At 49.8% G+C, this 16,387-nt stretch overlaps 1 protein-coding gene and 1 long non-coding RNA gene across 9 annotated transcripts in view; one reads left to right on the forward strand and one right to left on the reverse strand.

Annotated features, from left to right (window-relative positions):
- The window catches only part of KCNE1 (potassium voltage-gated channel subfamily E regulatory subunit 1), a 26,048-nt gene continuing 9,661 nt past the window's right edge, over positions 1-16,387 (reverse strand). Inside the window, exons 3-4 of one of the 8 annotated variants that reach the window (XM_080562528.1) lie at positions 14,426-15,035; positions 1-921 (exon numbers count right to left, since the gene is read on the reverse strand). In XM_080562528.1, coding sequence (XP_080418654.1) covers positions 491-871 — 381 coding nt within the window. In that variant the 5' untranslated portion in view covers positions 872-921; positions 14,426-15,035 and the 3' untranslated portion in view covers positions 1-490. Of the gene's footprint in view, positions 922-6,713; positions 6,853-6,898; positions 9,175-10,223; positions 15,991-16,387 lie in introns of those variants that run through there. The other 7 variants (XM_080562527.1, XR_013941029.1, XR_013941031.1 and 4 more) reach the window with 7 other exon arrangements.
- Positions 6,766-16,387, forward strand: part of LOC308180607 — a 27,227-nt gene continuing 17,605 nt past the window's right edge. Inside the window, exon 1 of the long non-coding RNA XR_013941070.1 lies at positions 6,766-6,904. This is a non-coding gene — a long non-coding RNA (uncharacterized lncRNA). The remainder of the gene's footprint in view (positions 6,905-16,387) is intronic.

The following is a 16,387-nucleotide window of genomic DNA, read 5'->3' on the forward strand; positions in this document are numbered from 1 at the left end:
TCCACAACACTGTACAATGCATATAATGATTATTCTACACTGGACAAAAATACAAAGGAAATATTTCTGCTACTTCTTCCTGGAAGACAATGGTCGCACTTGAAAATAATTGCCTAAACCATACTTGGCTGTTAAAGTCTCTAGCTTGCGTTTCATCCAAATTGGTTTTAATTACACTGACTACTGCAAGCATTCATGCTGGCAACACCAACATTTACATTTTTCACTAGGTGAAGCTGATGAGCCCACAATACTCCTATCAGCTGTGTCCCCTCTTCGTTGACCTTACAGTGGCTCTAAGGAGGTGGTCGAGCACTTTTGCAGCACTAGGTCCATCACAAACCCATCAGCTTCACTGTGAGTTCACAATTGATCAGCCTAACCTAGGCCAGCACCTGTGGCTCTGCAGATGGGAAGGCAGCTAGCCTGGTTCATAGCAGGTATTGCTTGGGTTGTCCCCATGCAAAGTTCAGTCCTTTCTCCCATTTTGCTAGGAAGACTTCACCTCGGGAATCTGCGCGCTCGGCTGCTCCACGGCCAGCTGGTTTTCAAAGACACAGCAGAGCTTGTAATTTTCTATGAGCTTGGCTTGAAAATACTCCTGGTCCTTCTTGTGCCAAATGTCTGTTGCGATGTACATGTTGTAGGGGTCGCGGGAGTCCTCCAGCCTCCTGGCGCGGATGTTGGTCACCATGACTCCCACTGTGAAGAAGCCGAAGAGGCCGACCATCATCAGCACATAGATGATTTCAAGGCTGCCGCTGCCACTGCCAACCTGAGATGGGGCAGAGCTATTGGTCTGCTCCAGTTGATCTTGAAGCAGCTTAGAGAGGAGGGAGCTCAGGGCTGTGTTGTTAGACAGCACCAACATCTTTTTTTCTTCTGTCCTTTGCGCTTCTTTCCTTCTTAGTTGTAGCTTTTCTAGAAAAGAAGACAACCAGGGACATGCCATCAGCCAAGACATAGTTTCCTCTGTGTCCTTTACTGGCTCCCCCCCCAAGGAAGCTGTCTGAGGGCACACACAGAGGCAGGATGGCTGGGGGGGGCTGCAAGGTCCCGTTCACCTCCTCCTGCCAAGCAAGGCCAGCAAGGACGAGTCCATCCCTTGCAAATATTTGTCTTAGAAACCCTCCACAGTGTGATGCCCTCAGTCTCCACAGACACTGCTGCAGTGCTTCTCCACCCCAGCAGCTGGCCGCTCACCCAGGCCCCCAGCCCAGGCCTACCCACTTGCCCTTACAGCCCATGACTTCTTCCCTGAGGCCTACAGGCGTGAGGAGTGTCTCACTCCCACACCGCAGCAACTGCTTCTGGCTTTGAAGATTGTTATCGTGGCTTCCTTCGGCCCTCTCTCCTCTACCTGCAGCTTAAGGATTGAATCTGGAAACAAAACCTCTCTCCCTGATCTGCAGTGGAAATAACTGAGTACCCGCAGCGAGGACATCATGTCCACCCCCACTGAGGAGCCTTCCCTTCCTACTGCAGCCCTCATAAGCGCATACACCATGCAAAGACCGAGCAAACAAACACCTGACAGAAATATATCCCAACCTTATTTCATGCAACTCCCCATTTGGCCAAGGAAAGGGGTGCACAGGGAGTATGTAGCAACTTCTTGCCCAGCAGTGGCTGTTGCTGACTGGAAAGGAAAAGCATCTCCCTGCATCCTCCCTCTCACGGGCAGACAGGCCTCCCCCAGGTAGTTCATGGCTTTCTCCTCCAAACCAAATTGCTGTGCAACCTCTGTGTCATTGGCAGGTTAGGAGGACTTCCACCGGCATTGCTGCAGATCAGGAATTTGTCAGGAGATGGCTACACCAAGAGGCACCTGGACACTCAAAGCCTCCTAGCCATGGCACTCTGTGGGTCCTTTTCCCCTTTCGATGCCAGCTGTGAATCTTTTAACAAGAGCAGCCCTATCAGCACTGCAGTCCCAAAGCCTCAGCAGCCAGGTAGCATGACTGACAATCTCACTACAATGCTTAATTTAAATATCCCTAGAAAATTAAGACAACAGTTTCTTTCTGCTTTCGCCCTTAGCATGTCTGAATAAGGTACTGTTATTCAAGGTGACTTCTGTGACAGCAATCTTGTAATAACGTAAGATGGCTGTCAGTGCTTTCTACAGTTTTAAATCTGTGACAGCAGGTCAGCATGCTAGCAAAAGCTTCTCCAGCATGCCTACCCTTTCTGTTTCTTCTTTTTTTTTTTTTTTTAAAGAAGTACTATATTATATTCATTTATAATACATAAAGAACGAAATGAACCCTCGGGCAGAAAGCCACCAAAAGACCCAGGCAGCAATTACACCCAACATTAATGATGCAAAGATGTTGTGCAGGACCTCTGTGCAAGAGGGAGTTTTGCTTCGCACACAGCCTCCAGCTGCCGGTAATGACACTGCAGTGGATATGATGTGTCTGGAGGCTTCTCTGAATTGTCTGCACCTCGCAATAGCATAAATTGAAGGAGAAGCGGAGTTAGAGGAAGCGAGAAAGGGACACTGGTCCTGTGACCTCCTGTCATTCTCATGGAGAGTAGTAATCTACTGTGTTCTGTGTTGCTGTGACCAAATGAAGTATGCCATCAATTCAGACATGAATATGACCAAACAATTGTATAAATTAACTGCTAATGCAATTGCCTACGCTGATTTTAGCTCCAGATTTGTCTGAAACATTTTACTAGACCTCTGAGCTGTGTGGTCATGGATTTGCGGCTGGGTCTCATTGAAAATCAGATGCCCAGCTCAGGATGATATGTATGTTCTGTGGTGAAAGCTCTGCTCTCCTCAGCATGCAATCCTGGGGGATACGAGTGGCATCAGCCCACACCAGCTGAAGTCAGGCTCCTTCCCTTGGTGAGCGGGTGACCGCAGGGAGCCCAAGTGAGGCTTCTGCGGGCTCAGATTCACACCACTCCAAGCAGTTCCTGCCATGAGGTGCCTCGCCAGCAGGAAAAATGAGCACACAGGGGAATATGCCTTGGTATTTCAGTTTTAAATAGAGCTGAGCCTGGGGGTGGCAAAGGGAGACAAAATCCCCCATACAGAACAATATTCTGATCCAACTCATTTCTTCAGTTGCATGAGTCAAAGCTACAGGAAATAACATCTTGGCAGCTTGAGCTCAATAGTTAAAATCTATTCACATTTCACAGCTGCTTTCAGATCCTTTAAAAGGGAAGGGAAGAGAAAAAGAAGCTTAAACCTTTATCTAAGATTACTCCTCCTATCTGTGTAGAACGTGTCAACACTGTAAAATGGAAAACTGCTAACAACTCGTTGCAATAACTTTGCCTGTGCAGGACCGGCCCCATCTCCATAACCACAGCGGACAGTGATAACAGGAGAGGTGAAGCGGGGGAAGAGGCACACTCTGGTTCCCAAGGAGGAAGGCTCCTCCTGAAATTTCAGCAGGCCTGAAGGCCTCACCCGTCACTGCACGAGCCTTGTTCAACTCCACTGAAATCCATTCTGGGACTGGTTTAGAGCTGTGCTACACAGGACTGAGAAGAGCTGCTTGTCACTGGTCTATCCCATAACAGATGGTCACATCTCACTGACCCCCAAAATCTGTGTTCTACACTCTCCCCAGGTGTATATTGATGAGCTACAAATCACCATCACTGTCCCAGTCCCCTTGTGTGGCTCCTTTGAGTTTCTCTGAATAAAATTGTAAAAACTGTGCCTACCCCAAGATCTGTCAGAGCTGGTTTGCACACCTGTAATCCACCTGGGCTGGTGGTCCCCATCCAACATCACTCTATGGGAGGTTTCAGTGTGTGGCAGGGGGTCACCTCTCCTATCTGCCTGGGGGGACAAGTACCGAGCAGTGGCAGTTCACTATCTGGTGTTAAAAACTGCCCGGAGCAAACATGTTAACAGTTCAGAAACTTTTTCACTGGGCAGCAATTCAAAGGGAATTCCCTAAGGTTTATAACAGCCTGAGCCACATCCTGCTCCCAGGTGCATTGCTGCTTTTCCATTCATTACGCTGAATACAGGTCATACATATACCTCCAAAGCAAAAGTGGAGGGCTCAGTGCAAGTTTCTGTCCAAATCCCAAGTTTCTCAGCAGTGCAGATGGTGGGAGATGGAGAGATACCTCCTCCCAGTCACATCTCCATGGAGAGGGTGGGTTTGGGACATCAGGCAAGATGCCAAAGGCAGGTTTCTGGATTTGAGGAGTGACCAAAAGCAGGGGTCTAGGAAACAGGTCTACACCATAAATGTCCCTGGCTAGATGGGGATGGCCTGCAGTTTCTACAATCAGTGGAAGAAGGAAAAGTATCTGAAGGTAGCTTAATTGCCCCTTCCAAAGAGTTTTAAAATATTGCTTATAAATGAACAGGTTCTCAGCAGGTGTACAACCATGCATTCAATCCAATTTCAGTGGAAATCGGAGGATCCTAGGACAGTGTTTGCTTTCTTTGTCTGCTGGCTGGTATGACTTGGCATGCCTTTAGCCTGGCTGTTGTTCTATGCAAAGGTTTCCCCGGGGATTTACTTGCACAGAGGTGGGCTGTTACTTGCAGCCGTGAGGCTTCATCAGTGGGGAAAAAAAAGGACATCCCTAATCCATCGCCACCTTCACTCATACGCCCCAAAAGGCCCCAAGTGTAGAGAAGATCAAGTTCCACTCTGCTCATGCCCAAGCACACCAGAGTCTGTTCAAGCTGGTCATCTCCTCAGCACCTCCCACCCTTCCTACAGGAGTACCTGCTGCTTGCCCAAATACCTTTGGCTTGGGCAAGAGCTGTGGGGCACAGGACAGAGAAGGGAATGGAGACCTCTCAGAGGTCTTGCACCAAGGCCCTTTGGCTTAAAAGGCTGCTTGTGGTGGAGGGATGAGATGGCTGAGCCCCAGGAAGAGCCAGCTACCCCCAGAGCCACGAAGCAGGACATGCTGTACAACCAGAGGATGGAGGTGTGTGGGTAAGTGTGGGAAGGCCCCACTCATGTCACATCTCCCTGCCAGCCCAGGGGCTGTCCCTGGGCACAACCGAGGCCACATCTCTCCAGTATGACGATGCTACGACAGACTGACTCCCACGTCTTGATCTCTTGAACATCCAAGTGCTCACAGCCGAGCAGCTGGAGCTGTGGCAGTCACGTCCCCGCTGCTGAGGAGGTGGCGTAGTGACGGGGGTGCCACTGCAGAGCTGCAGGCTGACGCTGGAGTTCAAGCAGAGCAATTAGCAGCTGCCGAGCATCTGGCACTTATTATCGCTTCTGTCTACGTTGTAAACATCAGAACTGACTTGCACCTGGGGGGCTCCCAACAAAGGCAGAAGGGAGCGGGTCTGTGTGCTGAAAGGCAGGCTGCAGCCTGCTGCCCCAGCCCGGCTGCCTCTGCACGTGGATGGGGGGCTCCCAGCCCAGCTGGAGCCCGGGGATACCAGCTGCAGCCCCCTCCGCTTTGCCCGGGGCTGGCTCCCAGCAGCTGAGCTTTGGTGGGCCCCAGTGGACCGCTAGGGCTTAAAAAGTAAAGAGGTGGTTTTCTGTCATGTCGTGTACCTCGGTGACGTGACCCAGCCCAGTGGGAATTTTGTCCTCCAACACTATGTGGGCAAGCGGATTTGCTTTGGCTAGCGGTACTTCTCTTCCCTGCCAAGGTTAAAATGTGATATTTCTTACGCAGACAGAGGTGGATGTTATATGGCAGATGCTCTTCTCCCATTACTGTTTCTTCAGCTCTCATAAATCAAAAGACCTCTATTTTAATTTGTACCAAGCAAATGTCTCCAGCAATCTCTCTCCCCTTGCTGTCAAGAACATCACTAACCAAGGGACTCCAGAGGCACATCTGCCTTTAAAATATACTGCAGAAGCAGCTTGTCAGGAGCTGATAATGCACAGAAAAGCCTGTGCTACACCAGCAGCAAAAGTTAGCACAGCACGTTGCCCACCTCCCAGCACTGTAAAGCAATTATAAAGCTTCTCCAACATTATAAAGCAATGGATCTACTGACCTCCCCGGCTCATTTCCCTGCCTGTTCATTACAGGGATGGGTAGGTCAGACAACTAACTTTCTGGAGGCCAGAGCATTGCGCAAGAGAGAGACCCATTTCCCCCCTCCAGCTCCTGGAAATCAGTGCAAGAACGCAGCATCCGGGACACTGCGAGTGTTGTACCACTGAGATGGTACAACAGAGCAGGCAGGGTTGTGAGGATGGATTTGCAGGTATCCACAAGATGCCCACACCTTCCGCAACCCCCAGCTTTCTCTAACACCTCTGTAGCCTCTCCGGACCAGTCCTCAGGCCACCCATCTCTACCTGCCTGAGCACCATTTCTAAATGCACTTTAATGCACTTCTAAACGCACTTCAAAAAGTGCCACTTCAGAAAGCATCACTCTAAAATGCAACTCTCACGTGGTGGGTGCAATCATTTCTTTTCTAAAGCACCGCGTAGAAGCCCAGACCCCTTACACGGACTGTGTACATACCCCACTATTCTGAGGTGGAAAACCCAGCATCCACCCCAAACAACAAGCAGTGAGGTTTATCCTCCCAGATGCGGCTGCCCTGGGCTCACACCCAGCCCAGCAGAGCAGGCAAACACTGGCACGGCTGTAACAGCAAACAAAAACCGGCAGGCAAAACCCCTGCTGCCTCTTCTTCTCCATCAGCTCAGCCCTGCGGCGTGCCTCTTGGAGCCTCTCTGCTTTCCACCACCCCGTGCTCTCGTCCCCAGCCCGGTACAGACCTGGCAGCTCAGCTCAGCTGGGTGCAGGGCTCCAGCCCTGGTGGGGAAGGAGAAGGGGGAAGGTGTGAGCCCTGGGAAGCCCCTGGGCTGGTGCCTCCAGGGTGTCTCCGGGCAGAGGCTGGCTCCTGGCTCCTGCAGGGACAGCAGCCCAGCCGTCACTGTCCCCGTCGTCCCCGGGATCAGTGCAAAAGGTAAGAGGCGAACAGGAAAACACCCGGGCTCACCAGGCTGGGGGAGGGCAGGAGCCCGTGGCGTGGGTGCTGGGAGCCGGCCTCCTGCTGCAGGGTGCGGGCACCAGCCTGGCCAAGGGTGCTGGGCTGGGAGGTGCTGGGGGGTACCTACGGGGGGGACCCAGCCCTGGTGGGTGCTGCTGAGGGGTGCAGGGGAGGCAGCACAAGGGGAGGCATTTCCAGGGCTGCACCTTCAGCCCAGCACAAACAGCTTGCTCCAAGAGGCATCGTCTGACCCCCACCCATCACCCAAAAAGAGCTGCTTTCCATTCGGGAAGTGCCAAAGGGAGGTTCGTTAATGCACACTTGGAAGCTACAAAGTGAATTTGTTAGCTTTGTAAGGTAGCTGAATTTAAACACATGCGGAGGGTGCTGGTGGTGTGGGATAGCACGGACCCAGCTTCCCCAGGGCTGTACATCTGCTTTCAGGAGCTCCATTCATTGTTCTTAGAGGGGTGAGGGATGTAGCCTGTGCTTTCACTGCCTGGGGTATTGCTGTGTCCCACTGAAGGAGCAGGCTGTTAAAGGGAGATGCTGTGAGGGTGGGCAGTGGCTAATTAGGGAAGCAGTGTGCTGCTCGATAAACAAATTGGTCAAATCCTCTGGCCATGCAGGACTGAAAATAGGGTTAGGGCACTGTGTCTGTGGCTGGTGAGGACAGGGTCCTGCCTGTGCCCCCCTCGGCTCCTGGTTGGTGTGAGGGCACGGAAAGCTGCACCCCAAACTGGAGAGGGTCCAGAAGGAGATGGGGCAGGAAGAGGAGAGCGCGCATCATCGGTGACAGCAGGGAGCAAGCAGTCGGGCCCTGCTTCCTCTTCATGGGGGAAATTTGGGAGAAAATTAGATCACTTCACTTCCTCTTCCCGTGGCGGAACGACCAGGAATGTGTTGGGAAAGAGAATGTCTCAGCATGGGCTGGCAGCCGTGACCTTGCTTTCGGAGAGGAAGCTGCTGGGATGCAGGGGAGGCATTTTGAGCCAAGGCTGAGCAACAGCAGCCCGATTCCATGTTATTTCCCTTGCTGGCACGAAGGACGAGAGGCCGTTGAGAGCGACTGGTCTGTGCTGGGGCAGCATCTGCCAAACTCAAGTTAAAACATGTGAACGCGCTCTCACTGGGAAAGGGACCTCATGGGTGTGTGGGGCTGAGCGAGCCAACACAAGGGCTGCTCTCGAGAGATCTCAGGGTCTGTGTGGGATCTCACTTCCTCCATCAAACCATGGCTCTGCTACAATGGAGAGGAGGACTCTGTCTTTGTTTCACAAGACCAACTCCATTAGTTCATTATTTTTTAAAGTCACATCCACATAACTTCTATTTGACTTTGGCTGGACCTGACAGGGAGATTACTTTTTTTAATGTAACAAAGGCAATATACAAAGGCTAGGCTCAAAGCCACAACACCACTCCGGGCAAGAAGTTCCTTTGCCCTTCTGGATCTATCAATAGCCATAGGTTTCATTTTCTTCACCGTAATGATGACATGTGGAGTGACTGGATCTGTCAGAAAGTGAGCACAGGTCAGCTCCGGAAGGTGATAAGGGACATTTCACAAGCGCAGGAGGTTGCAGATCTCCTGAATCCATCTTTCTGGTGGTGGTAGGGAAATTTTATAAATTGGTCTCAGTGTTGTTTTGAGGAAAGAAATGCTGAAGAAGGTACGGGAAGTAGAGAAAATAATTTATTCTTTCAACGACTCTTCGCTCTTTCTTAGAAAGGTTGCTGCTGTGGCTCTCTCACATTAAGAGAGAAAGTCTAACTTATTGCTGTCCCGGTGATCATTATCTTTGGCAGTTTCCCATATGTACCTTGTTAATCCCTCAAAACCAGGGGAAATCACTGGGAAGCTGTGCAAACTAATGTTCAGAGTGTTTCTGGCCTGCTTGTCAAGGCCCTGAGCAGAAATGAAAGGGCAAAGAAAAGTAACTCAGAAGGTGCCTTTGATCTCCTTTGGTCCTGCAATGACCCGAGCTGGGCTCAGCTCACCTCTGCTTCCTCATGGCTGGCCGAGAGGAGGGGAGAAAAACCGGGGCTCCAGCTTCATCCCCTGTCCCTGGAGGACCTTCCCACCAAATGTCTCCATTGGGTCTTGGCTGACCCCAATGGGTCTTGGCTGGCCCCTTTGGGAAAAACTTTGGTTCAGCCCAAATGTTATGGAAGTGACTCTGAATGGGGGTGATACATCCATCTTGCAAAGGATGGGTTTCCAGGAAAACCACAGCATGAGCTTTCTGTAAATGAAGCTAGATTGTAAAGTCAACAAACAAAGTACCAGAATTGCACGTAACATTTAGCGAACCTGGCCAAGAGAGCGACACTAATTCAATCGCTGCTATCCCAGCACTAACTCAAGTGCGTCCAACTCCCAAAAGCCAGGCCGTGGACCACCTGCTGCCCCACGTGTGCACGACCTCTGCTATCACACGGCAGCAACGCAGAGCTGCACTTGGCTGCAGAAGCAGGAGCAGTGCCGCAGGTCAGATCCGCAGTCAGTGCCAAGCAGTGCAGCTGCAGCAAAGCGTGGCTTTACACCAGCTGCAGAAGTAGGCTTGCAATTTGCAGCCTGCCAACGAAATGCAATTTAGACCATAAAACCCCACAATGTTATATTAAAAATGTGCTGACACCTGCAGCATTTGGAAAAGACACTGGATGGAGAAACTTCCAACCCCCACAACAAGGTTAAATTCAATTCCCTTGCACTGAAGAGTAATTCCTGGATGCCAGTAGAGGCACAGAGGCTGGAGCGTTACATTTTTATGGTGGTGATTCAGATGAGTCATCCCCAATCAGCAAGCAATCATTGCTTTAATGACCAGACAGGGAAAATTCGGTTTAGTGGTGACCAATGCTGCAGTTTGCTCTTCCGACCATGCACCAAGTGCTACAAGTCAGCTACAAATTCACATACGCTCCAGATTATGTCTCCCGAGAGCAGGCTGTGGCCATCAGCTCCAGCAGGACCTGTGTGGCAGTTCCTACCCCTTTCCAATGACAGCATTTTGGGCAATCTGCACCTTGTCCCTGCTCGGTGCTGGGCAAACAGCTGGTAGCATCTCAACAGCCACTGGCAGCGCTGGCATCCAGCAGCAGGGCACGTTGCTTACCAAATATTTAATTCCTTTTCTTTTTAAACAAACTGTGAATAATTTGTCCTCAAATAGGTTGAGTCTGGTAAATAAAAACCAGTGGATTTTTTTTTTCTTTACCCACCAGGCTCCCCTACAAATGCTCAGTCCTGTGAAAAGATGTTTTAAAAATGTTGTTTGCATGGGTGGAAATGCCATTTATATAGGGGTTCTCTGTTTCCCTCTACATCCTTTTCCCTCTGCATCTTTGAGACAGAAAACAACAACCCCACGTAGTTCCTCCATAGAAATTGCTCACTTCTGCCTCCCTCAGAATATTTGCTCATTAAAATACTGGATTGGGTCTGAGAGCCTCTCAAGGGTTTCCCAGGCAATCTTGGCACATTGTCCCATACAAAGTTGCAGTTAAAAAAAAAAAAAGAAAATTTAAAAAGTTGCTGCCTCACTTCCTCACTTGTGCCGGCCTTCTCAAGGTGCTCAGGTGCCCCAGCAGGGGCTCGCATCCCCCCCGGAACCAACCAGCATCACGTTGGTGCCCTGCTGCTGCCAACCTGCAGCCGCCCTGCAGAAAGCGAGCACGCCTGCTTGACCCCACGTGCACGGGACAAGGTCATAAGGGTGTGGGAGGCCCCAGATGAGTCTCTCCTTGCCCAGAAAGGGGGGGAAAAAAAAGCCATTTTCCTCATTTTGTGCATTGAATCAGAGAAGCCTTAGAGCCGTGCAGGCACACCCCGGGCAGCCTGTGGGGCGCTGCCCTGGAAAGTGGGTGATATGGTTAGCAGCCTCATGAGGATGCAATCAAACCCTTATCTCTCATTTCCGATATAACCCCTGTAACCTCAGCATTACTGCCAGCAAGCTAAAGGCGAGTGATCAAAACCCCATTTTGAGAAGCATGATCCCTTCCAGCCTGTATTTGACATGCCCAGCACCCAGTCTGCTGGCCCACTCTGGTATGGTCCTCGGATCTCCTCGGGAAGCCAGCAGGCAAGGCTGGGCACCTCGGCGTCCTGTGCTCACCCAGGTGACTGCTTTGTTTGGGATCACAGCCCCGAAAGCCCTTCTCTCCTCAACCACTGTCAAGGAAGGGCAGGGGGAGAGCAGGGAGGTCCCAGGTGCAGCCAGGAGGAGCCATGTGTGCAAGAGGCTCTCCACATCTTCTTCCTCAGGTTGTCTACCCGGGATGAGGTGCTTGTTTGCTGTGAAGGTATAAAGAAAGTGAAGCTACAGACATCTTTCAAAATAAAGGATTAATTCGAGCAAAGTACAGCTAAATAGCACTTCAGGCGTTTTGAGGGAGGATTTAAAGATGCTGTCTGAAGTTCTCAGTTAAACCAGGTAGAAGTACAAAAGCTATATACTCATAAAAAATAAACCATTATGAGCAAAGTGTCTATAAAACAGTGCAGTGGAAAAGCACTGCAGACCTCCATACTTTGATGCCGGTGTCATGTTAACACTAATTAGTGAGTGGAAAACACTGTAAACTTTCTCCTCCTTTGTAGCGCACAGAAGTCGAAATTCATGTCAGATTTCATTAAGAAATAAAAAAGGCACATCTCTGAAGAGTGTGCACACATCCAGTGCAGGCTTCAGGACGTACCAAGTAGAAATGAGAGCAGATGACTGGACAGGGGTCATTGTTGCTTATCCCACCTCATGACAGGGTTGGGAAAAATCCTGGCAAACCACAATCCTGGCTCAATCAGGTGGCAAAACTCAAAGGTTACATTCTGGACCCCCCAGTATTCGAAAGTCCAGTCATTAATGGTAGGATCTCCAAGCAAAGCTGCTCTTGCACACCCAAACGCCTGTGGGCAGAGGAGGGTTTGTATCGGCAATGATCCACGAGGAAGGATTTTTGGAAGGGTTTTTGGAAGCCACAACAGAATCCCTGCATTGTTGGAGGCTTATTCATCCTCCTGTTGTTTGAAGTATTGAAAACCTGACAGGTTTGCATTGTTCTCCTTTAGCAGTACGTTGCTTAAGCAACGACACTATTGAACCTTTGGCTTTTCCTCCTCTGAATCCAGCCACCTCAGGGAGCATTTTATGCCCACGCTTTTATCAACAGGTCTCCCCGTACACCAAGAAGCAGAGACGTTTTATGCTCAGAAACGAGTTTTGCTGGCAGCACTGCCAGAAGAAAGCAAGATCAAAGATTCTCTAATGGTACAGAAAGAAATAGCTGTTCAAACGCCCCTTCCAATCTCACAAGAATTTGCACTAAATTGCTAGGTTAAGGTCGTGAGAGGAGGCTCCTCCATGTGCTAGGAAAGGCATTCTCAAAAATGCACTCATTCAGAAAAGGAGCCAGGTCGTGGGGGAAGGGAAACCTTGCATCCTGAGAAGCAAAAAAGCAAAATACCTTTCCAGTCATTTAGATAAAATAATCGAAGCTATGTCCTCGCACATGCCACCCACAGCTTCCTGCGCTTGCATGTAAGGTCCAGCCTTGGCTGCATTATCAAGGAAGGCTTTCAAAGGCAGTGCTATTCCTGACTCTTTTGTTCTTCTTTTCTTCTTTTAAAGAAGATGTGTGTTTTACAGCAGGTATAGATAAGCTTTTCCGCAGAAGCTGGCACACATATCTCCCTGCTATGGTGTTTTTTTTAATCCCTTGAGCAAACACCAGATGCGGGCAGTGTGAACACACTGCTGCCCTTCAGGAGCCCTGAGATGCTTTGTGTTTCTGGTTCACTGACCCACAGCTGGCCACACTTTCTCCAGCTATGCCCTGGCAGCCTAACCGAGGTCCTCACCAGAAGCAGAAAAGCAGAAGAGCCTCATGAGGGCGGTTGGTGGTTTGCAAGAGAAGTGTCCCCCAGTGCAAGCAGAGACGTGGGGCTCCCCCCATGCTGTGAGGTGAGAGGGAAGGGGGAGCTCGACGTGGGCACGGTGAGCAAGCAAACTGCCTGCTGCTGAGCACCTCTGCGGTTCAAGGAGGAAAGCTTTCGATATTTGCAACCTAAACCAGACAAAGCAAGCATGAACAACACCACCCAGTTTTTCTTTGCTTGAAAGGATCCCACCAAGCCCTGAATATCAGGTAGCTGTTTGGGCTATGCAACAACTTGTTTGTAGCTTTATAATCCAAAGAGTAAATCATTCTTTGGTTAGTACACGAGCATACGTGGGATATCTTCCTTCTGTGATCACAACCAAGTAGAAGGAAATAAAAGTCCCGGGACTTAGGAACAGAAAGTACAGAAAAAGGCAGCATGAGAGTGGTGTTGCTCCACCTGGAGCGCTTTCCGCCAGGTTCCTCTTCACTTTGCCACACATTTCACAGGAGAAAAAGCAAAAGGGTGTGGGCTGACTCAGAAGACATGAACATCTGACAGGGCACACAGCATCTGAAATGCCTTGAAGCAAAGGCACAGGCTGTGAATCATTTCTTCCAGGAAACATTGACCAGCTCCTACATAAAAACAGCCATAACTGGTCATTTCTTTTAACCCGGTATTTTGCCTTACAGTGGTCAGAGCAGGCATTTAGGGAAAATTGGTAAGAAACTGGTGTCAAGCTATGCATCCCTTGGTACAGCCCCCCAGCTGCAGCAGGCGCTCCTTGCACTGAATCACACGCTGTTAGATGATTCCCTGCACCTTGCTGAAATTAGAGACAATAGCAACCTGCACAAACTAAGAACACATTAAAAAAAAATCTGCACATTTCCCTAACCACAATGTCTTTGGGAAAACAAACACAGAGGCAGCATCGACTAGGCATACCTCCGTTGGGACATTTCAGCTTTGTGCTGAGCCCACTGATGCAGTACATGCAGTGCCTCTGGACCACAAGGGCATTGCAAACGATGAGATGGAGACCACAAATTTTTCTAGGATTGCAACACTACTGCAGCATGTCTTGGGCCACTTCCATCCCCTACAGCATCATACACAGTGCCTGTCCCTGCCATACCCAGCAGTGTTAACACAGCTGCTGACATTTTGTTCTCCAGTCTGGAGGAAAAGCACAGCATCGCAGGATTATCTAGGTTGGAAAAGACCTGCAAGATCACCAGAAGTTCCACCATCCTACCAGACCATGTCACGAAGTGCCACATCCACACATCTCTTAAATACCTCCATGGATGGGGACGCCAGCACTTCCCAGGGCAGCCCACTCCAATGCTTGACCACCCTCTTTGGGAAGAGATTCTTTCCGATATCCAACCTAAACTTCCCCTGGCACAGTTGGAGACCCTTTGCTTATGTCTTATCACTTGTCACCTGAGAAAAAAGAGACCAACAGCCTCCTTGCTGCAGCCTCCTTTCAGGTAGTTGTAAAGCAGGCTGCAGTACTGATGGATGAGAAATCCCATCTTTACCAAAATTACCAACTAATTCTCCTCCATTTCAAACAAAATCATCTCTTGGATATTACCTACCTGGAGTGAGTGTCCCCAGCTGCCTGCAGGTGCAGGAATGCAGGTTGGTGACGCGTGGGGGTTAGGAGCTGGCTGTGCTGGCGTGGGATGGAAGAAGCCTACCTGCAAGCATAACTAAACTTGCCATGGGCCCAAGTTATGCAAATTTACTTGATCAGCACTTAACTCCTTACCTCAGAGCAGGGCCTGCAATACACGGCGAGGAGGAGAACAGCGAAATGAAGCCCGATGCGAACTCTACTGCTCTGTTCTTCAAGGCAACTCCTCTTCTTTTCCTATATCAGCACCGTGAGTTTTAATTGCAACTTCCTCATTGCAGGGGCCTCATCTTTTAATTACCTAGAAAACCTCTCACAGAGTTTGGGCACGATATACTTTGAGGCAATGATGATAATTAATCTATCTTGAGGTTACCATCCCTCTTCAGTGCGTTTAATGAGTGACAGAGACGGAGCTTCCAAGAAGTGCCAGAGGCTGCAGCTCCACCTAATGACATTGCTGAAAGCGAACCTCGAACACGTGCGGAAAGAGATGAGTTGTGGTAGATATGCTGTCAGCGCTGCGCTCCAACTTTTATTGCCGGCGGTCTGGAGACGTGAGCCCAAGGCTGCTGAAAAAGGCAGAAATGAAGAACACGTAAACTAACGGTTCGCGTGGCTAGTGGTCAAAGGCAGCGTTGGGAGAGCGATACTGAAACACAGCCCAAGAGTTTTGCGCCAGTCCCCTGAAATAAATGGCTTGATGATTCTCAATATTTATACCATCAGCCTTAAAACCCAGCTCCTTAGCACGCTGGCCTGGTTTTTGTTTGTTGTTGGCTTCTTGTGCATGCATGGTTGGGGTTTTTTTGGTTAGTTTTTGTTTCGTGCAGACAAAAGAAAGAGGGAGGCAGAAATGCACCAGCAGTGCTGGTTCAGCAGAAGGCACAGGAAAAGGACGTGGGTCCCGCAGTGGTTTGTGCATGGGACGGGCTGACAGTCGTGATTGCAAAAGGTACACCCACATAAGCTGGTGGCTTCCTAAGGGCCATGAAATATTTTTACTCCACACCACTGGCTCCTGGACTGGCAAGAGAGCAAAAAATCTTCTTCTGCTGCCATCCCCGAAGAGGGTCCTTGTTAGACTGCAGAGGTCCTGCTTCCCCCACCCACACAACTTCCACCCCTAAGAAGTTTCAGTGCACCCAAACACACATGCAGAGAGCAGAAATTTTGCGCCTCCAGAAGGGTGGCTGGCTTGTTGCTGGAGCTGCTGAATGAAGGACACTGCCTGCCTCCTGCCTGCCCCTGCTCCTCTCCTGCCCTGGGGATTTGTGTCTGCATTTATACACTCACGCTTTAATTGTGCATATGTGGACATTTTCTCCCCACACTGCATATTTGCGTTACTTCAGGCATTTCTTTCTTTCCCTCCTAAGCAAACAAGCCTGCTTAGTTTTTTGAATTCCCTCCCACTCGTAACAATAGGCTAGACACGGAGTGAAACTGTCCCTCCTTAAATCAGGCCGTCACACATTCCTCTTGCTTTAAATAAGGGACTATTGCTAAGCTCATAATTTCCATTCTTTCTCAGCCAGCAGCGGGGCTGAAGCCCTCTCTGTTTCCGACCCGGGGCTGACAGAAGTGACCTCAGCTGCCCACGCTTTTTGTGGCACCTGGGACAAGCCGTGCTCAGCCACAGCCTGGGGAGAGCAGCACCTCAACGAACAGTGAGGTGACCTTAACCAAAACGGTTGTAAAAGGGATGGAGTTCATTAAATCCTCCTTCTTATTATGAATAGTAAATGTCCTCAGAGAAGGTATTGCCATTAAATGAAAAGCTGATAGCTAAAAATAAAGTTTCTCAGATCAGGACCAAAATGCTTTGGAAGACACGAAATTACTTCCTTTACTGAAATCCCAAACTGCCATGAAACATAAGGGTTTTGAAAAAGCCACCGTGGCAGAAGCAGCGTGGCAGTGG

The sequence above is a fragment of the Anser brachyrhynchus genome, assembly GCF_964034855.1.
Source record: "Anser brachyrhynchus genome assembly, chromosome: 1".
Classification (NCBI taxonomy): domain Eukaryota; kingdom Metazoa; phylum Chordata; class Aves; order Anseriformes; family Anatidae; genus Anser; species Anser brachyrhynchus.